This window comes from Zea mays, chromosome 8, assembly GCF_902167145.1.
Source record: "Zea mays cultivar B73 chromosome 8, Zm-B73-REFERENCE-NAM-5.0, whole genome shotgun sequence".
In the NCBI taxonomy this organism is placed as follows: Eukaryota; Viridiplantae; Streptophyta; class Magnoliopsida; order Poales; family Poaceae; genus Zea; species Zea mays.
Genome location: NC_050103.1, coordinates 132,283,034 through 132,301,601, shown reverse-complemented (window position 1 = coordinate 132,301,601; position 18,568 = coordinate 132,283,034). Strand labels below are relative to the sequence as shown.

Below are 18,568 nucleotides of genomic sequence, written 5' to 3'. Positions count from 1 at the left end.
AAAGTATCACAAGTTCATCATCATAACCAAGATATCATCAATGTATCATAAATATTCTCATCATGTTCATTGATTAAAGTAAATCAATAGCATGATACTAATCATAGTAACTAATCCTCAAAGGATAACCAAGGACAGGAAAAAAACAGAACACTAGTCAATCCTTAGGTTGATCATAGTATGCGGGACAATGAATTATAAAGTAAGTAGGACATAATGGGTCAGAGGACTGCTCATTGTCTATGCAAAGCAATCATTCATTCAACACACTTGGGGAATGACAAAAGAATAGTACACTAATCATATGCAACAGAGTGAACACAAGTTCAATAAAAAGGCAAAAACACACATGCGCCTTAAAGGTTTTAGGGGTGGATCACTATGCCTAGTGGTCTATTGTTCTCCAACTAGTCTATCTCGGTAAATTACTTACTTAAATAAACTCACCCGAGGGATGGGTCATACATTAAATGGGATTAGGTCTACAAAGTTAAGCACTTGAAAATTCATTAGGGTTTTATCTTTGTTTTATTTCTAATGAAATTCCCATAGCCTTAATCCAACCTAGAGACTAACCCTAAAATCGAGACACAGAAACAATGAACGAATATAATTTAGTCAAATAGAAAATATTATAATGAACATTTTGCAATTTGAACCACCTAATTTGGACTTCACATGATAAAGTTATGAAGTTTATAAGTTTTGGAATTCAAAACCCTAAATTAAACCCATTTCTGTGAATAAAATAAATTCCAGGGGTCTCTCTCCAAGAAACCAGGGGCTCAGGCGCAAGAAACCAGGACGACGGGATGATTCTCAGGAAACCGAGGGGCTCTTTAACAAAAATACCAAACGAAGGGGTATCGAGCGTTGTCGGCTGTCCGATCTCAGATCAACGATCGAGATCAGATCCCTCGAGCGAGCACGTGGGGGGGGGCACGGGCGCACAATGACAGGCGGGCCACGGCAGCCAGCGGCCTAGGGCCAGCGGGCGGGACTGATCGGTCGGGCCCATCGATAGGGGCGCGGGTAAGTGGAACACCTGGGCGGTTGGATCTTAAGCGGGCGATCAAGATCAGATCCAGTTTATTTAAAATAGGGTCGTCTGATTCAGGATAGGCGTATGAGATCAGACAACCAACCCTGGTCGGCTCTCCCTGGCCACCAGCGACGGTGCCGCCCGTGTCTGTGGCAGAGCTCTGCCAGAGATGAGGGCGCTGGGACGCTGGGGGGTTCTAAGGTGACGGGGAGGACTCGGGGAGGTCAGATGAGGTGTGGCAAACACGGTGGTGGGCACGACATTAGCGCAGAGGCGCTGGAGGGTGGCGGTCCACGGCGAGGTGGCTCAGCGGCGGCGCTGCCTCACTCCAGCGAGCAATCGCGCACAACAGAGAGCAGGGAAGGGGAAATAAGAGAGCAGGGGAGATTGGTTACCTCGAGGGAAGACTCCAGGATCCTTGAACGGTGGCAGAGGCACGGGAAAGGCTCGGGTCGACGGCGACAGCGTTGCGGCTGTGCGGAGGGAGTTCCAGTGAGTGCGGGCAGAGAGAAACAGAGGTGGAGGGGGCGAATTGAAGGGTGTAACGTATCGCAGATGCCGAGGCAAAACTCACCGAGGCAACGGACACGACGAGGACTCGACGGTGACCACGGAACAAGCTCAAGACCATGGCAGTCGGCGACCGTGTCTTCTCTGGCGTGCGCACGGCATGGGGCGAGGACGGGAGCTCTGCGGGTGTGCGAGTGAGGGAGGGGAGGGGAGTGAGTGGGGGCGCAGCTTCAAAAGGGGTCGGGCGTGTGGGGAGGTGGCCGGGAGACGCGTGACGTGGGAACGTCCACGACGGGGCATGCGAGTCATGCGCGCGGACAGGGAATCGGTGCCGACTGACGGGACCCACTGGGCAGAGGGAGAGAGGGGGCAGGCGCGCGGTTGCGGGCGAGCTGGGCCTAATTGGGCCAAAAGGCTGGGAGAGGAGGGGGTTTGGGCTTCTTTAGGTTTTTCCTTTTATTCTGAATTTCTAATTTGTTTTCTTTTTGTTTTCTCTTTTGAATTCAAATCCAACCAAATCACAAATTCAAATTGGAATATTTCAAGCATATGCATCAAACAAAAAGCAATGTCTAAGCTCAGCATGATGCAACATTTCATGTCTCTCCTAGGGTTTCATCCAATAAAGTAATACTACATTTCCCAAATAAATAAACAAACTCTATTAAAAGGAAGAGAGAAGAAATCTATAGAGAGAGGAAAAGGGGTAACACCTGAATTTGGCAGATATTAGAGAAGAAATTTTATACCCCCAAATTTAGGGTGTTACCGGTATCCCGACCACGTTTACAAGCTCTATAAAGCGTTCTATGGGCTTAAGTAATCACCAAGAGCATGGTATGAATGCCTTTGAGATTTCTTAATTTCAAATCATTTTAAGGTTGGGAAAGCTGATCCAACTCTTTTCACAAAGACTATGGATGGCGATTTATTTGTATGCCAAATATATGTCGACGACATAATATTTGGTTCTATTAACCAAAAGTCTTGTGAGGAGTTTAGTAAGCTAATGGTGCAGAATTTGAGATGTCTATGATGGGCGAGCTAAACTACTTCTTTGGATTCCAAGTCAAATAGCTCAAAGACGGTACCTTCATCTCTCAAACCAAGTAAACACATGACATCCTCAAGAGGTCTAGGATGAAGGATGTGAAGCCCATCAAGGCACCGATGGCGACAAAGGGCCAGATTTTTTTGTATTTTGGCCCTTTATCCGAAAAAATTTCACGTTTATACCCCTGGACAACTTAATTCCGTTTTTGGACCCTTTGCTCGGTGTCATAGGCCCTGGCGCCAAGATAACACTGCTCGGTGCCACAGACTATGGCGCCGAGGTATGTGACTCACTGTCCAGAGAGGGCTGACGCGGTGCTCACGTGGCACCTAGCTCGGCGCCACAGATCTTAGCGTCGAGCTAGGAAGTCCTATAAATCGGCTGTTTCCTGGCCGAGAGCTACGGCCGACCATTTGACTCCCTCGTTTCCATCTGCTTCCATACCACTGGGAGGTGCTCCAATCTTCGTATTCGATTTGGAAAAGTTTGATTTGATCCTTATATCTTGAAGACCAAGGTATGGTGTCTCAGTCTCACTGATTCGTTTGTTACGTATATTGCAATGTATGGTTTTGATTAATTAGTTTCGATTGGTGCACATATTACTATTAGTTATGATTCCTAGGATTTATGGTTCATATGATGACTACAGTTTGTTAGATAGTTTGTGAATCAAGGTTTTTTAAAATCTTTAGGGTTTGGAAACTATGAGTACCATAGTATTTATAAGTTAAAATCATTTCTGCTATTTCTATATAGTTGTGTTAATATATAACCATTTCTTAGATGAAAGACATGTATCGAGAGTCGTTGTGGCAGAAGAGAGGTCGTCCTCGGGAGTTATATCCGGATGCATCTAGTAAGGATGCTCCTATTCCTCCTAATCTTCATGTGCTTAATTGTGACTGTGGCAGACCGGCTTGGGTATGTCAATCCAAACATCCAAACATGTCTGCTCGCTACTTCTACACCTGTGGCGGTTTTAACATATGTAGCTTATGACTTGTGTGTTATTGATGTTTACTAGATGTGTACTAATGCTTCGTTCGATTCCTGTAGGATCACTTGAGGTGTTTTTTTCTAGTGGATCAACGGTCCTAATAAGTTTGACCCCCGATATCTCCTTTTTGCTAATTGGTTGTGCGAAAGGAATACACATGAGCGTTTTAATCGTTAGGTGTCTCCTCCCCCAAACCCCCACCAATGACAGATGAGAAGAACTTAGCCATAGAAAGACGACTAGAGTCTCCGCTTCGGTGCGATTGCGAAGATCGTGCTATGCTATGTGAGGACATTGTGAAGTACTTAGTGTGTCCCCACAGTAATATGTAAGTGCATAACAAATGTCCAAAATTTTATTAGTTTTTGCACAAATTTACTAATTTATTCTCCTGCATCCATACGGTGGGCGTAAGTGTATTTTCAGAGAGTGGTTGTATGGTCCTAGGTCCCATTGGCCTGAGCCAAAGGCAAAGGAGAAGAAAAAAATGAGTGGGTGGAAGAGTGGAAGTTCGATCTTGTACTCTGTAAATGTGGTATTGAAGCTAAGTATGGAGTAGTTCCTTTTGAGCTTGGTGTGGGCTATTTTTGTGGACATTTGGTAGATTACGATAAGGTTGATATTTGTTTTTGATTGCATGAGTTGTACTGTTGCATCCATACTTACCTATTGTTTTTTTGTGTAGGAGACGAGGAAATGCAGTTGAGGAGATACGTCGACAAAGAAGAGGTGATGCATACCATAAAGTCAAAGAGACTCATGGGAGAGAAGATACACTGTGGATCTCAGCTCGTCAATTCCAACATTAAAGATCGGAGCCAGGACATGCGTAGGTTCACAGAATCAATGGGTTATGACAGCCCGATGCATGCTAAGCCGAGGAGATTGAAGGTGGCAAACAAGAAGAGAGCATAGGAGGCAAGGGAAATAGAGGCGGCTAGAGCCAATAAACAGATGTTGAGGAATCTTGCTGGTCGTCTGAGTGCAAGTGAGTGAGAAAAAGACATGTTGGTTTTGCTCGTACATTGTAATTATCTTGTCTTTGCTAACTTATTTGTCTCAATATATTTGTAGAGACTAGATGCATCGGGAACTATATCACAGACGAGGCTCATGCAAGATATATATGTTCAACAAAAAATGGCGAGGATGGAGCTAATGGAGACGACTCATCAAGGTTGAGTGAGCTCATCGCACTCGCTGAGGCAGGATTACATTGGGAAGAGGAGAACAACACTTCAAGGTTGAGTGAGCTCATCGTGCTCGTTGAGGCAGGATTACATGGGGAAGAGGAGAACAACACTTCAAGGTTGAGTGAGCTCATTGCGCTCACTGAGGTAAGATTACATGCGCAAGAGGAGGACGACAAGTTTATGTCTCAGGCCACCGAAGAAGTAGAGGTTGGTTATTACAAGCATAAGTGTGATGAAGCGGAGGCTGAGGACTAGCTATTCTCCCAAGGCTGCAGATGAAGCAGAAGCCGCTTAGTACAAGAGAAAGGCAAAAGAGGGTGATGCAGGACAATCAAGCAAGCGGAACGACGTTGTCATTGAGGATTGCGTGACACATGACTTCGATGATGAGTTACTTATAGATAATGTATCAAATTGATTCCTCTAGTTGTGTGTTATGTAGTACTTTTATATTCATAATGTTTTAGAATAATAATGTTTCGGATTCATAATGTTTCTACTACATTGTCATGTTTATTTCCAATTCACAAAAAAAATCGCAAGAGTTTCTGATATTTTATTAACAACCACAATGCAATAATCACATATAATAAGATATCACCACATAACACATCACAAAAACATAGAATATCACAAAGTCCACATAGTTCACATCACAATAAGTACATAGTCCATATCATCCACATCACAAATAGTCTAACTAACAAATAGTCCATAACGCAGTTCACATATTCCACATCACATAGCTGATCGCCCACATAGCCAGACTCACCTCCTCCTAGTCTTACCCTTGCCCTTGGCCCCAAGAGCGTCGATGCCTAGAGTTTAGGTGTCACGTGGGTGAGCTATGATGGCTAAGTCGTGGAAGCGTCCTGCAACTGGGACGATCCAATGATGTCGTGACGTGCGGCCACGACGTCCTCGTCCCCCTCGTCCTTAGTGTCATCGTCATCGTCGTCGTCGTCATCGTCCATGTCTGCAAACGTCCCACATCGAACGCGAGGAGCTCTATGCAGCTGCAGAAGGTCCAACTGCGGGCGCGGGAATATCATGGCGTTGTGGAGTAGGCTCCACGAGAGCATGCAAAGGAAGCACATGAAGCTGCACGTCAACTCCTGCAAGGGACCTGCATCCACAATGAGCCGCAGCATGACCAAGGCAACATGACACCCTTTATAATTGAAAGGTTAGTTAGGAACAAAGTTTAGAACATACAATTGAATGAATTCGCTTCTAAAAGTTTATACTCACTGAGAGTAAGGAAAGAATCGTGTTGTCTAAAGTCCTCCGTGAGATACGCTCAAGGTCACCCACAGATACCAGCATAGAATTTCCCTAGGCACAAGGTAAAACATGGGGATACACACAACAAAAAATACAACATGGAATTAACAAAACTTAATTGAGTTAACAACTTGGTATCACTCTGTCTAGGATGGGAGCAGCCTCGACTTGTGACCCTAGTCGAGCAGCTATGTCAAACGAAGTGTCTTCGTCGTCTGACGACTCTTGCTCGACATAGTCTGCAGCTGTCCACTAGCCCTTAATCTTGCACCTAGTCGCACCGGCATACCAAGTCAAGTACCTGTGGAAGTGGTAGTTCATGTGTGGTTGGTCGTTGTCGTAGTAGTTGTTGTCCATTTGATCCCATTCATCAATGTAGTCTCAGTGGTGGGTCCCAAAATCGGTGACCTTGTCAAGGAGGGACTGGAATAACAGAAAAGTGACGATGTATACACATTAATATGTCAAAGAAACAAAATAAATAAATAGAGATCTATAATGGTTAGTATTGGTAACCTCGAGAGGATATTAATATTTGTTCTTATAATGACTATTTGCTACAAAGAAATCTGAAATTCTAGTAAGATGTAGCTATCTGCAATCGACATCAATTGCCCTCACGTATCTATATTTCTTGTTTTTTTCATATCAGAAAATTATATATGCGCTAAAATTATACCATAGTATTGGGTAAAAATTTATATAAGTTGTATATCGTGGTTATTATTTAAATATTTTTTTGTTAATATTGGTATGCGAGCCGTTGAGGAAAAATTCCAGGCGCGCTAACGCTGACGATTCCACACTTGTGGCCACGCCACCAGCAGCACCTCCCTCTTCTGTAGCAGCAGCGCCGCACCATCAGCACCGTGTGGCACGGGGGCGTGGACCAGCATTGGGTGGTGCCACGCCGCGGACGGACGTTAGCGGGGTCACCGTTTTGCCAATCTATCTATGCTAAGATATTCCTTTCTTTCTCCAAGAATGGTATCTGCAATATAACTATTTATTTTAAAGTGTACAGTTTGATTTCTACAATATAATTATTTATTTTAAAGTGTACTGTTTGATTTACTGGAGAAAGTATTGCACACTCATTTAAGTATTCAATGCTTGAAAACATAACCCAAATCGTCATGATCAGGCAGCAGAAAAATATCATGAGTGATTTTATCCAATATTTAACTGTTTTAGTATCTTTGGTTTGGGTTCTGTTTTCTCATCACCAGTATGAAGCGACCATTTACTAAGCACGACAAGCTCTTTTTTACTAACATAGTCTAACCCAGATGAAGAGAGCTTCATATTTTAAGATTGATGTAAAACAATAATTGAATGCCATAAAGGAGAGGTAGCAGTGACAACATCTATAATTTGTGATTCACTACCACCTTCAATAACCGGAAGAATTTGCTTGTTTTAGTAGTCTTTTCAGACATATGGTCTGATAGAACACGATCACATAAATCAAGGAGGCCACAAAAGTATATCGACAAAAAAATGTAGTACCCTATGCTATTTAAAAGAATACAGATAATTTCTGCACATGTTATGAAAATCGTAACCTATGCCTCCAAAACATCAAATGTAAACCGGAAGATAAACAGAACTACAGTAATTTGACAGCACACATCCACCGGTGTCCTGCCTCTTCTACTAAGGACACGCACACACATATGGAAAAGCAAAAAAAGCAGAAAAGCAAAGCGATGATAGGCAACAATCGCAAAATCCATAGGATTACTATATAATACAATACAGAATAGAAATGGGAAATGGGAGCACCGGTACTCGCAGCGGCATCAAGCCGCGCCGTTTCGCTGGGCACGGCGGGGTGTACTTTGGGGGAGCTTACTGTGGCCGCGCTTGACGGAGGTAGAGCCGTCGCCGGCGAGGGCGGGGATCGGAGACATGTCGCACTCGGTTTTGGCCTTCATGGGCAGGCGGTCGCAAGCCTTAGCATATGTGCATCGACATGCTTCACGGCGGCTTCCAGCGGGGGAGGGGGTGGACGGGGGAGGAGCTCGAGCTCCTGGAAGCTTCACGTAATGGAGAGAGTGGGAGGGCTGCGTCGGCGGCACAAGGGATGGGGGAAGCTTCACGACGGACCAGGCTGCGTGGGGCCGTCCGTCGAGACGTGATCGAATGGCTGCAAAATTAAAGGACGACGTGGACTTCTAGGGAGCGAGCTTTGTGTCGCACTCTATTATATATAAGAATGAGATCTTTTGAGATCTCAAAGGAGTTAATTTAGAAGTATAGAAGACATGCTAAAAAGCCAATGTCTACACAATTATCTGTCTCTTGATAGTATTTATTAATTAAGCTCAATGTTATATCATACAATCTCTTAGCTTTCTCAGGTTGTACATACCCTAACCTACGTTAAAGAAACCTACGTTAAAGGGCAGAACCGCAGAAAGAAATAAGGGGATTTCTTGAGCGACAACAAAAACATTTCTTGAGCGACTACAGAATGAGGAAAGGTAACACACCATAGTACAGGTACACAGAAACATAAAAATCCAACATCAACTCATCACTCGTCAAAAATCCAAAAGCATGATCCCATACAATCGCCTCCAACAATCGTCTCCAACTGGCATGCCAAACATAATGGTAAGCGTCTAAGTGCACATCCATGTCTCATCAACTTACACCAGAGTTCAAAGCTAATATTTGGAATCCCAATAAGGAAACAACAGGCAATTTAATAACCACCATCGAAATCAGGTGATCCACATACACCAAGGTAATATTTGGAATCCCCAGACTTCTTGCTCTCTGTCACACATAGCAAGTAGTTCAAGACATGCTGGGGAAACATCAGTGCCTTCTCCTGGGTGGGGTCCTTGAACGAGCTCTTGGTGGTGACCTGACAAAAAACACAAAGTACCAGATAATATTTCATTTAGTTAATGGCTAAGCAACTGCAACAGCGGACCATCAAAAAAGAACCGAGGGGAAATAGTAACAAGTCGAGCATCTATTAACTCTGACAATTTATAAAACCTTATTATTAAACTCTAATGTTGAGCATTGTGAAATATGTACCAGTACCACCCAAATATTTGGGTCCAACAGACTAACACAGCTAGAAAAAAAAGAGGGAAGGGAAGGGAAAACAAAGTGCTGAACCTTTTTAAAAAGAAGGGAATACCTTTTCCGAGTATTTCTGCGTTTAGCAGGGCCACTGCTAAATGCCCAATCAACACTCATTCTTTGTTTATAAAGCTCAGCTCCATCCAGTTCTTTTATTGCAGCCTGAGCTTCTTCAAACTTCTCGTATTCAATCAAAGCGTACCCCTGTACAGAGGAAGGGGTAAAACTAAAAAACAACGTTTGAGAAAATGTGGTGGGGGTGTGGGGAAGACACTGGTATTTAAACAACAGATACCAGATATGAAGGCATTCGTTTAGTCATTTTAAAGATGACACATATATAAAGCACCTTCTGCCCTAAATTGTTGACTGATTACTATCAGAGAATGCTTTAAGGAATTATATGTTATAAGAGTTGTCAAATTCTAAAATGAGGAATGTTGTGTTCAGGAGTATTTATGTAAAATAAATCAGACCTTGACAAATCCGGTACGGCGGTCCAAATTCAAATGCAGGTTTTTGACCTGCCCAAATTCTTGGAAAGCATTTTGAAGGTCATCTTCTTGAGCTTCTTCGTGAACTCCTGTGACCAACACAATCCATCCTTCAATTGCTGCAACAAAAGACCAAAATATACATATATAAAGTCAAAATGGAACTAATTACCATCATAGAGAAGAAACTTGTACAGAAGTAAAAAGAATTCCGTAAATACAATTATTCAGACTTCGTAAGTTATTGTTCTTTGAAAATAATGTGATCAATTTGCTTTATTTTACCTAGAGTATTAACAGAGTACACATTTATAAAGGCACATCCAACCAATCACAGTTCAACTGGTGACTGATTTTTTTAGAAGCTACCAAATTTTGTTATGTGAGCAAAGCCTAGGCATCAAAATTAACATGATGAACTAAAAAGTTTCAAGATTTCATATTTCCAGGAACACAATATTTAAAATGCACATAGAGGTAAAAGAGAGGTATAAGGTTCCAACTGAAAGGATGCAAGGAAAACAACAAAACAAAATGCTAAGAAGCTCAATTGCAACCTCACAAGTACCAAAACTTTAGAACTACAGAAGCAAATATGGTGTGTAGCAGTAGTCAAGTTCAAAATAACTCTCTCGCATAGCTACAAGAAAAAAATTAAAACAACTTTTTAATCTATTATACCCTCAGCTCATCACTAACAACTAACAAGCTGATTTAACATTGATGCCTTGACAGTCCAACTCACATCAAGAACCAAAAACCTCAAAGGTGTTAAAAGAACCCATAGCCAAAAGACGTAAAGATAAACACACCAACAAAGAACATAATGTTCTACAGACAGTACCGTGTGATATGAGTAAAGTGAACAATCGTGCCCACAGAGGGAACTGAAATTTCAACTGCAGATAATATCAGGATAAGGTATCACCTGAGAAGAAGCTCCTTAGACAAACCCTAAAAAATCAGTGTAGTCCATACTTGAAGCAGAAACTAGCCCAGTGTAGAATTAATTAATCAGCGAAATCTTTAGGCTCTTTGAACCCCGTTGTAACATTGAACTTGACTAAAATCAGCAAAATAATGAGGGAAAGGAACAGGGAACAGTTCACTGCAACAACTAGATCGCCCAAAGCCCCAATTCCACATCCATTACATGGGATAAAGATCGATCTTTTCCACATCGGAAACAAGTTTTGCTAAGTCCGCCATGGAACTAACCGATACATGCGAAATCTTTAGGTTGTTCAGTTGTTGGAATACCCCATATCCGCAAATCACACAGAGAAGGCAATATGTCTAGGCAGCACAAATACTAACTACATAGGCATTCAGTCACCCAAAACGAAGTATTACTTGCCTCAGCCTCAGTACTACGTTGCCAAAAGAAAATAATAATCGGTTCAAGCAAATCTTTGAGAAAAAAATTGAAAGAGAAGGGTAGACGTACACTGGATGGGTCCAGGGCCGCCAAGCGAGTCGAGGTCGGCGCGTCCCCCCGCGCCAAAGCGCGAGTCGCGGGTCGCGGAGGAGTTAGGGTCCTCGCGGAAGCCGCGGCCCTTGGTCCTACGCGGCGCGTCGTCGCCCGCGATGGTGGAGCGGAGGCGGGAGGCGGGGGGCGGTGCTGGATCCGGCCCGGCGTCCTCGTCCATGAGGTCGTCGTCATCGAGGTCGAAGTCGACCACCTCCACATCGGCGTTCGTCGCCGCCGCCGCCATCGCCGCCGGGACTCGGTTGGATCGGGTGGGTGTGGGGGTGGGGAGGGTTCGGAAATCGCTGAGATAGTCCTTTATTTCGACTAGGCGCCTCTGGCAGTATCGCTTATATTTTATCTACGGTCCATTGCTTTTGCCCATGCGTAGCCGTGGGCCGTGCCAGGGTTCACCGGTGGGGCTTCAAAAAAACGGTCAGAACTGATTAGAGACTAATCGTAATTTGTCGACGTAAACGAGCAGAAATCGACAAAATTTGAATTTAAATCATTTTTTTGAATCCGCTCAGTTTTACATCGATTTATCGACCGTTATAGTCAATTAATTGGTTCCAGAACCGGTAAACTGAGAGCAGATCAAGTAAAACTGAACCTCTTGTTTTTTTTTGAAAATAAAAACACGTTTAGGTCATAACAATTAAAAAAATAGCCCACATAGTATCACAAGTTTAATAACAATATTTAGCAGTTTAAATATATTGAAAACCGTACGTAGTGTCCGAGGAATTAAAGCAACAGTTGTGGAAGATGTAGCTAGTAGTGATTCATAACATAAACATTAAAAATCGTCCTAAATATTCCCTTTCTGTCTTTATCAACGAAAAAAAACCAAATAATGGTTGTCTTGCATCAACCACATTCATTACGTGACAAGCTCGTAAGAGTTTCATATGTGTACTTTCCATCTGGCATGCTACTAAGATGAGAACCCATTCATTACATGAACTTTTTTATTCGCCGAAGAAAGCTCTCTAAGAATACGCAATTTGTTTCAAATCTGGTAGCATTCCACCAAACCAACTCCCCATCGATTGCCTCCTTCATTATAGAATGTAATGTGTTATGATTGTAAAGAAACCATAATATTCGCTTAGTACTTTAAATCACAGCATCATGCTCAGGAAAATTTCCAATCTTCTTCGACATAATTTTTTTGGTATGAGCCACACATGACTACCACACGATAGAAGGATGCTTCGTGACTACCATACGACATGTCTTTTTTTAGTTCGCTTCATTATTAGTGATAATCTGAACCACATGCTTTGGACCAATTTCTTGTCAGCACGTCCATGATTTCCTTCATTTATCATCCACTGGCTCTTGCAATACTTGCATATGAATCCGAGATATATGTTGTCCAGTGTTCCCAAACCAGATCGATTCCATCTGACATTCCTGAAAATAGCAATAACATGATCTATTATTACAGTGTTGTTAGCATATATTACATGTATCACTAGTAATTTGAAAAGATTTCTAGTGAAAAGGGGGAAATCCCCCAAAACCCTAGCTCCTACTCGGCCACCGGTTACATATCGATTTAGCGACTAATCAGCAATCCTAGCCGATATAGCAGTTTTCTTTTTCATTTTTTATTTTTTATCGATTTATCGGCTTCGGAGGGCGGCTAATCATCAATCCTAGCCAATATAGCAGCTTTCTTTTTCCTTTTTAATTTTTTTTCAAAACTTCCATGATTTTTAGTTTGAAATTTGTTGTGTTTTTTAAATTTGGTCTAAGTAGAAAGTCTTCAAATAATTCATAGTATTTATATAAAATTTGTACCAAAAGTTTTCAAAATTTATAAATTCTCCCAAATTCAAAATCTAAAATTGATGGATCGATGTTACCTGCTGACGCCGATTAGCGATTAGACGGTCAGATTAGCCATTCGATTTAATGAACCTTGAACTGTGAAGTTCCCAATAACTATTGCAAGCCACTATAAATTTAGACCAATTTCAAGGGACTACATAAATTATAGGTTCCAAAATCAACTATTTAACTATTTTGTAAAATAAAATAGCTAAAAAATAATGCTCATAAGGAGTATATGACAACGAAGATAGAAATAAGGATCTCATCTATGTGTATAACTTGTCTAAAACTCTAAGCAAGTGTTTGGTTGGTGGACATGGTGGGATAGGATTATTCCATCCATATGTTTTGGAATGGAGTGATCTTGTCTGAGTGTTTAGTTTGAGGAATAGATTCATCATGTTATGTTTGGTTAATAGGATGGATTTTATGTTATGTTTCAAACAAATACAAACATATTTAGGTAATCAACTCATATCATTGTCTCATGTGCATAAAGCATTAAATATATGGAGCAAAGTATTCTCCTTGCAAACATTAATAATTAATCTGAATAAATTGTTTATGGTACAATGCTACTAGCATCGTACATCTACCTAATATTGGTCCACCTAGGTGTACTCTTTACAAAAGTCACAAAATCCAATTATGGTATTTGCAAAGGCCACTTATTAGTCCACACTTGCACCATGAGGAGGTCTAGTATCAAGGAAGTTGTTAGAAACAAACTTGGATACCCATGTGAAAGGGGAAATGTGTCCTTGGGCCATTTCTATAAATGTTTTGGTGATTAGATCTCCAACACATATTGTTTTGGTTGATATGCTAAGTGTCAAAGAGATGCAAATCAAGAATCAAGGTATGGCTCTAGCCATAGTGAATTGTTTTTTATACTAACACATTCCTCTAAGTGCTAGGAACCTTGTCAAATCAAATAAAATTGGATTGGAGAAGTTTGGCTTCGCCCAGCCAAACTTGCACCAGGTTGCGGTTGCACCGGACTGTCCGGTGTACACCAGACAGTGTCCGATGCCAGGCTGGCGTGCTCGACAAACTTGCTGCTCTCGGGAAAAGTTGGGGGAGTCGCGGCTATAATTCATCGGACTGTCTGGTGTGGCAGCCGCGCCCGCACCAACGGTCGGCAGCGCAATCAGCAAGCGGCGTGTGGACTTCGCCAACGGTCACCAAGCCGCACCGAACTGTCCAGTGTGTCACCGGACTGTCCGGTGTGCCAAGGGTGTCATGGCTGCAACGGTCGGCTTCGCCAGAAAGGGAAGGAAATCGTGCACTGTTCACTGTCTGGTGGGGCATCGGACTGTCCGGTGCGCCCACGGACAGAAGGCAACTATGGCCTTCCAAATGGAGCTCCAACGGCTCCTAACTGCCTTGGGGCTATAAAAAGGACCCCTAGGCGCATGGAACGGCACACCAAGCACCTCTTGAACATCCTAAGACGTCGAGACTTCGCATTCACGCGTTTGATTCACTGTGATAGAGATTCGAGCATGTTTCTGAGTTGTAACTCCATTGTGCTGCTTTCGTGTGCTCGTTCTTGTCTTGTGTGCGTGTTGGTGCTATAACTCTCGCTCTTGTGTGTTTTGCTTATTCCCTCCTTACTCCTGTGCTTATTCGAGATCACTTTGTGTAAGGTGTGAGAGACTCCAAAGTGTGGAGATTCCTCATAAAGGGATATACTTGAGATAAAGAGAACCACAATATTTAAGTTGATCTTTGGATCACTTGAAAGGGTTGAGTGCAACCCTCGTTCGTTGGGACGCCACAACGTGGAATAGGCAAGTGCTCCACTTGGCCGAACCACGGGATAAAAATCGGTGTGTCACTTTCCTTTATTCTTGTGCGATTCTCTCTACTTCTATTCACTTTATAATTTCTCTAAGTTTAATACTCGTCTTGTGAAGAGCAATTAAGTGAAGAAGTTTTCTCTACTCATTCTCCTCTCTCGAACTTGGCCTTAGCTTTCACTAATCTAATATTAGTCCAAGTTTGTTTTGTTAAGCTGATTTTTACAGGATCACCTATTCACCCCTCCCCCCTCTAGGTGCTTTCAATTGGTAAGAGTCGTACTCTTCATTCAGGGACTAACCGCCCGAAGAGATGGATCCTAAAGGTAAGGGGATGGTGTTGGGGACTTGTTCTCAAATGCTTCGAGTCAAGAACAAGGCAACACAAAGTATTAAATGTTAATGTCCTTCATCCTTCGAAGCATTATTTCCCTTGGGATATAACGATCTTCGGACGAAGGTTATGAAGGACGTACCTTCATAATCACAATTATAAGATAACGAAAGACGAAACATATGAAACATGAAAGATAACATGAACAAACATATAATATCATTCACATGTTTTCATTATATAAAATTGGATATTTAAATACGATATTTAATTATGCTTATACCTTCGGCTTGACAGAAGGCAAAAATCCAAGTGTTGCGCACGAGCGAATACAGGACAGCGTGAACAGTACGTGGGTACTGTTCATCTATTTATAGGCACAGGACGTAGCCTACGAGAAATTATATTCATGCCCTTTACAAAGGTTTAAAACCATAATACAAGTTATCACGGGTCGATTGGTCATTTCATCTTTAAGTCGGTGCATTTGGAAATATACTCCGAAGCTCTCTGATTGATAGCTTCGGCTTTTGTGTCAATCTTCCGAAGGTGTTTCTTCTTATGGGACCTTCGGCGACGAAGCAGACCCCCAATAGTAGCCCCTTCACGGTGCCAGATCGTTTTTCCTAACGAGCTCGACCCGTGAAAAACTCTCTCAGACTTCGGAATGCCGAAGGTCCGAAAAACACCTTCTTTGAGCTCGTTGCCGAGAAATGATTTAAATATTCCGAGTGAAGGATGGTCCCACTATGCAGCGGGAACGCTTCTTGGGCACTATGGTCCACCGTTCAGCGAGTGCGGGTGACTGTTCCGCGGGTGCGAGCGGCTTGACGATCCACCTTCCCACCTGCAGCACTATATAAACAGACGGGTAGGTGTGAAGTTACCACAGCATTTACTGCTATTGCATTGTTGTGCTGCCGAAAAATTTGACCAAAGACGAAGCTTGTTCACCGTATTACTTTGTTCTAGCTTCGTGACAAGAGGGAGCTTCGGCAAAGGTAAAGAATAATCAACTTCATCAAAACACAAGAAATTCAACATCAAATGGCCAGAGTGCGCTCAACAGCTAGGGTTACTGGCGACGGAGAGGAAATCGAAGCTGCTGAAACTGCCCCAATTTCCGAAGTCATGAGGCGGTCGGGATTGGTTGTGACTGAGGGCACTTCTGACGAAGATGCACCCGCTGCTGAAGCCGAGCAGGTAGATATTGAAGAGGGCGATGCTGGTGAAGAAGACATTGATTATAACACCACTATGCCATCGAAGCCTAGCCATTTGGATTTTGGGAAGTCGACTGTGTCTGAAGCTGATATGGCTATGATGACGAAGCTAGGCTACTTCAGAGAAGCCGATTAGGGGTTGATTCGCTTTGGCGGGGAAGAGACTATCCTGAAACCAGAAAATGATGAAGTGGTGGTTTTTAAGAGCTTCTTCAAAGCAGGGTTGAGATTTCCTCTACACGGGATGATTGCAGATGTCTTAGAAAATTTTGAGATTTACCTTCATTAGCTGACCCCTAACGCCATTATTAGGCTCAGCGTGTATATCTGGGCTCTCCGAAGTCAAGGGGTGGAGCCGCTCGCGGAAGCCTTCTGTCGAGTACATGAACTTCACTATCAGACGAAGGCTAGAGAAGACGGACTGCATGAGAACTTCGGCTGCTATAATTTTGCTTATCGCAAAGATATGAAGACACCGGTGGTTAGCTATCACACTAAATAGCCGACCGGTTGGAAATCTGAATGGTTTTATGTTAAGATTGACGAGAAAAAGGAGAAGCTAGTTCATAGCCCTCTGGAGCTAACCTTCGGGCTGACTAGGCCTCAGTGCAACATGACGCCAGGGGCACCATGCCCAGATGCTGTGTATGAGTTTAGAGTTGTATCTGAACACATTGAAACTAGGGATTTAGTTCAAGAATACTTGGCCAACCGAGTATTCCCAACGCTAAGGGAATGGGGTATGCCGAAGCTTGAAGGAGAGAAGAAGGATGAACTCGTTCGGCTGCCCTATCATTTCAAGTTCAAGAAACACTTCAAAGAACCCTGCCAAGAATGGTTGGATACAATTGAAGTTATGTGCAACGAGATTTTGGGCAATTATACGAGAAAAGAAGATCAGTTGATGACTGCAGCCTTCGGTGCCCGACCGAAGCGAAGATTGAATCGGGTAATGGATGACCTGAATTTTGAATATCCAGACTATGAGCGATTGAACAAGGGCACCGAAGGGCAAAAAATAAAAAGAATTGTTAGTGTTGTGGGCAGACAGGCTACTAGAATGGTAAAAGAAGATGAAGAAAACCTAAAGAAGAGAAAATTGAGCCCTGAGCCGAAGGCAGCTGCTGCGAAGAAAAGGAAAGTTGCGGCTCTAAAGCAGAAAGCGACTAATATGGAAGAAGAAGCTCCTTCACCACCTTCTGCTGCCAACGTGGAAGAAATTCTAAAGGTAATGACTGAATCCTTGCCTATCAAGCTAAGTCCACTGGGGCCACATCTGACGAAGCTTTTACAGAACAAGAAGGAGCCTTCGTCAACGAAGAAGTCTGCTGGGCCGAAAAAGCGAAGAATTATTACTGTGACTGAAGCCATTGAAGAAACACCACTGCCAGCTTCGGCGTCAAAGACACCAATTGTCGAGGGCGCTACAGCTATCGAAGCTGCACCTACTGAAGCTGCAGCTGTCGAAACTGCAATGGCCGAGGATGCAAATCTAGAAAGCACACTCTCTGATATCGATAGAATACTTCTGGACATGGCCGCAGAAGAAGCTGTTGTAGCCGCCGAAGAGACCATGGCCACAGTGCCTGAGAAAGAGAAGGAAATAGCTGAAGATGCTTTGGAAGAAGGAAATTTCAACTTTCAAAACTTAATTGGACAAGAATTATCAAAGGCTGAGAAAGAAGAGTTGAAAGACTATGCCATATCCTGCGGGTATCAACCAGGGGCGCTACTCTTCGGTGGTGTTGACGATGAAAGCTTAGGCTGTCTCCGAGACAAAACCGGAGCGAAGGTTATCAGTACTCTGTCAAAGAGTATTGGTTTTCCGAAGCTTGAGACCGATATCAGCCGCTACCGTCGACAACATATCGTCGGTAGTTTATTCTATTCCAATTTCAAGGTAAAACTTCTCTTTGACTTTTCATTGTTTTTAACAACGAAGGCGTTTTCTAACGAAAGTTGCTTTTATGCAGAGTATGTTATTGAGTAAAGCTTTGAGGATGCTACAGGACCTTGAAGATAAAAAGCATGAAGTTATAACTGAAGGTTTAGAAAGCAAAATAAAAGACCAAGCAGCTGCTCTTGAAAAGAAAGATTTCGAACTTCAGATAGTGGAGGGTTTACTGGCAAAAGCTGAAGCCAAAATTGCAAAATTGGATAAAGAGCTTCTCTCAAAATTAGAAAGCTTCGAACAAGAAAAACAGAAATTTGATACAAAGT

The 18,568-nt window shown here is 42.8% G+C and overlaps 1 protein-coding gene across 1 annotated transcript; it reads right to left on the bottom strand.

The window, feature by feature from the left end:
• Nucleotides 1-8,521: 8,521 nt before the first annotated feature.
• LOC100283928 (uncharacterized) lies at nucleotides 8,522-11,542 on the bottom strand. The gene is made up of 4 exons (NM_001156826.3): nucleotides 11,127-11,542; nucleotides 9,662-9,798; nucleotides 9,244-9,389; nucleotides 8,522-8,958 (listed from the first exon to the last, which is right to left on the bottom strand). Exons 1-4 carry the CDS (start codon nucleotides 11,392-11,394, stop codon nucleotides 8,910-8,912), a joined length of 600 nt encoding a protein of 199 aa, NP_001150298.1. The 5' UTR covers nucleotides 11,395-11,542; the 3' UTR covers nucleotides 8,522-8,909.
• Between the last annotated feature and the right edge of the window lie 7,026 nt (nucleotides 11,543-18,568).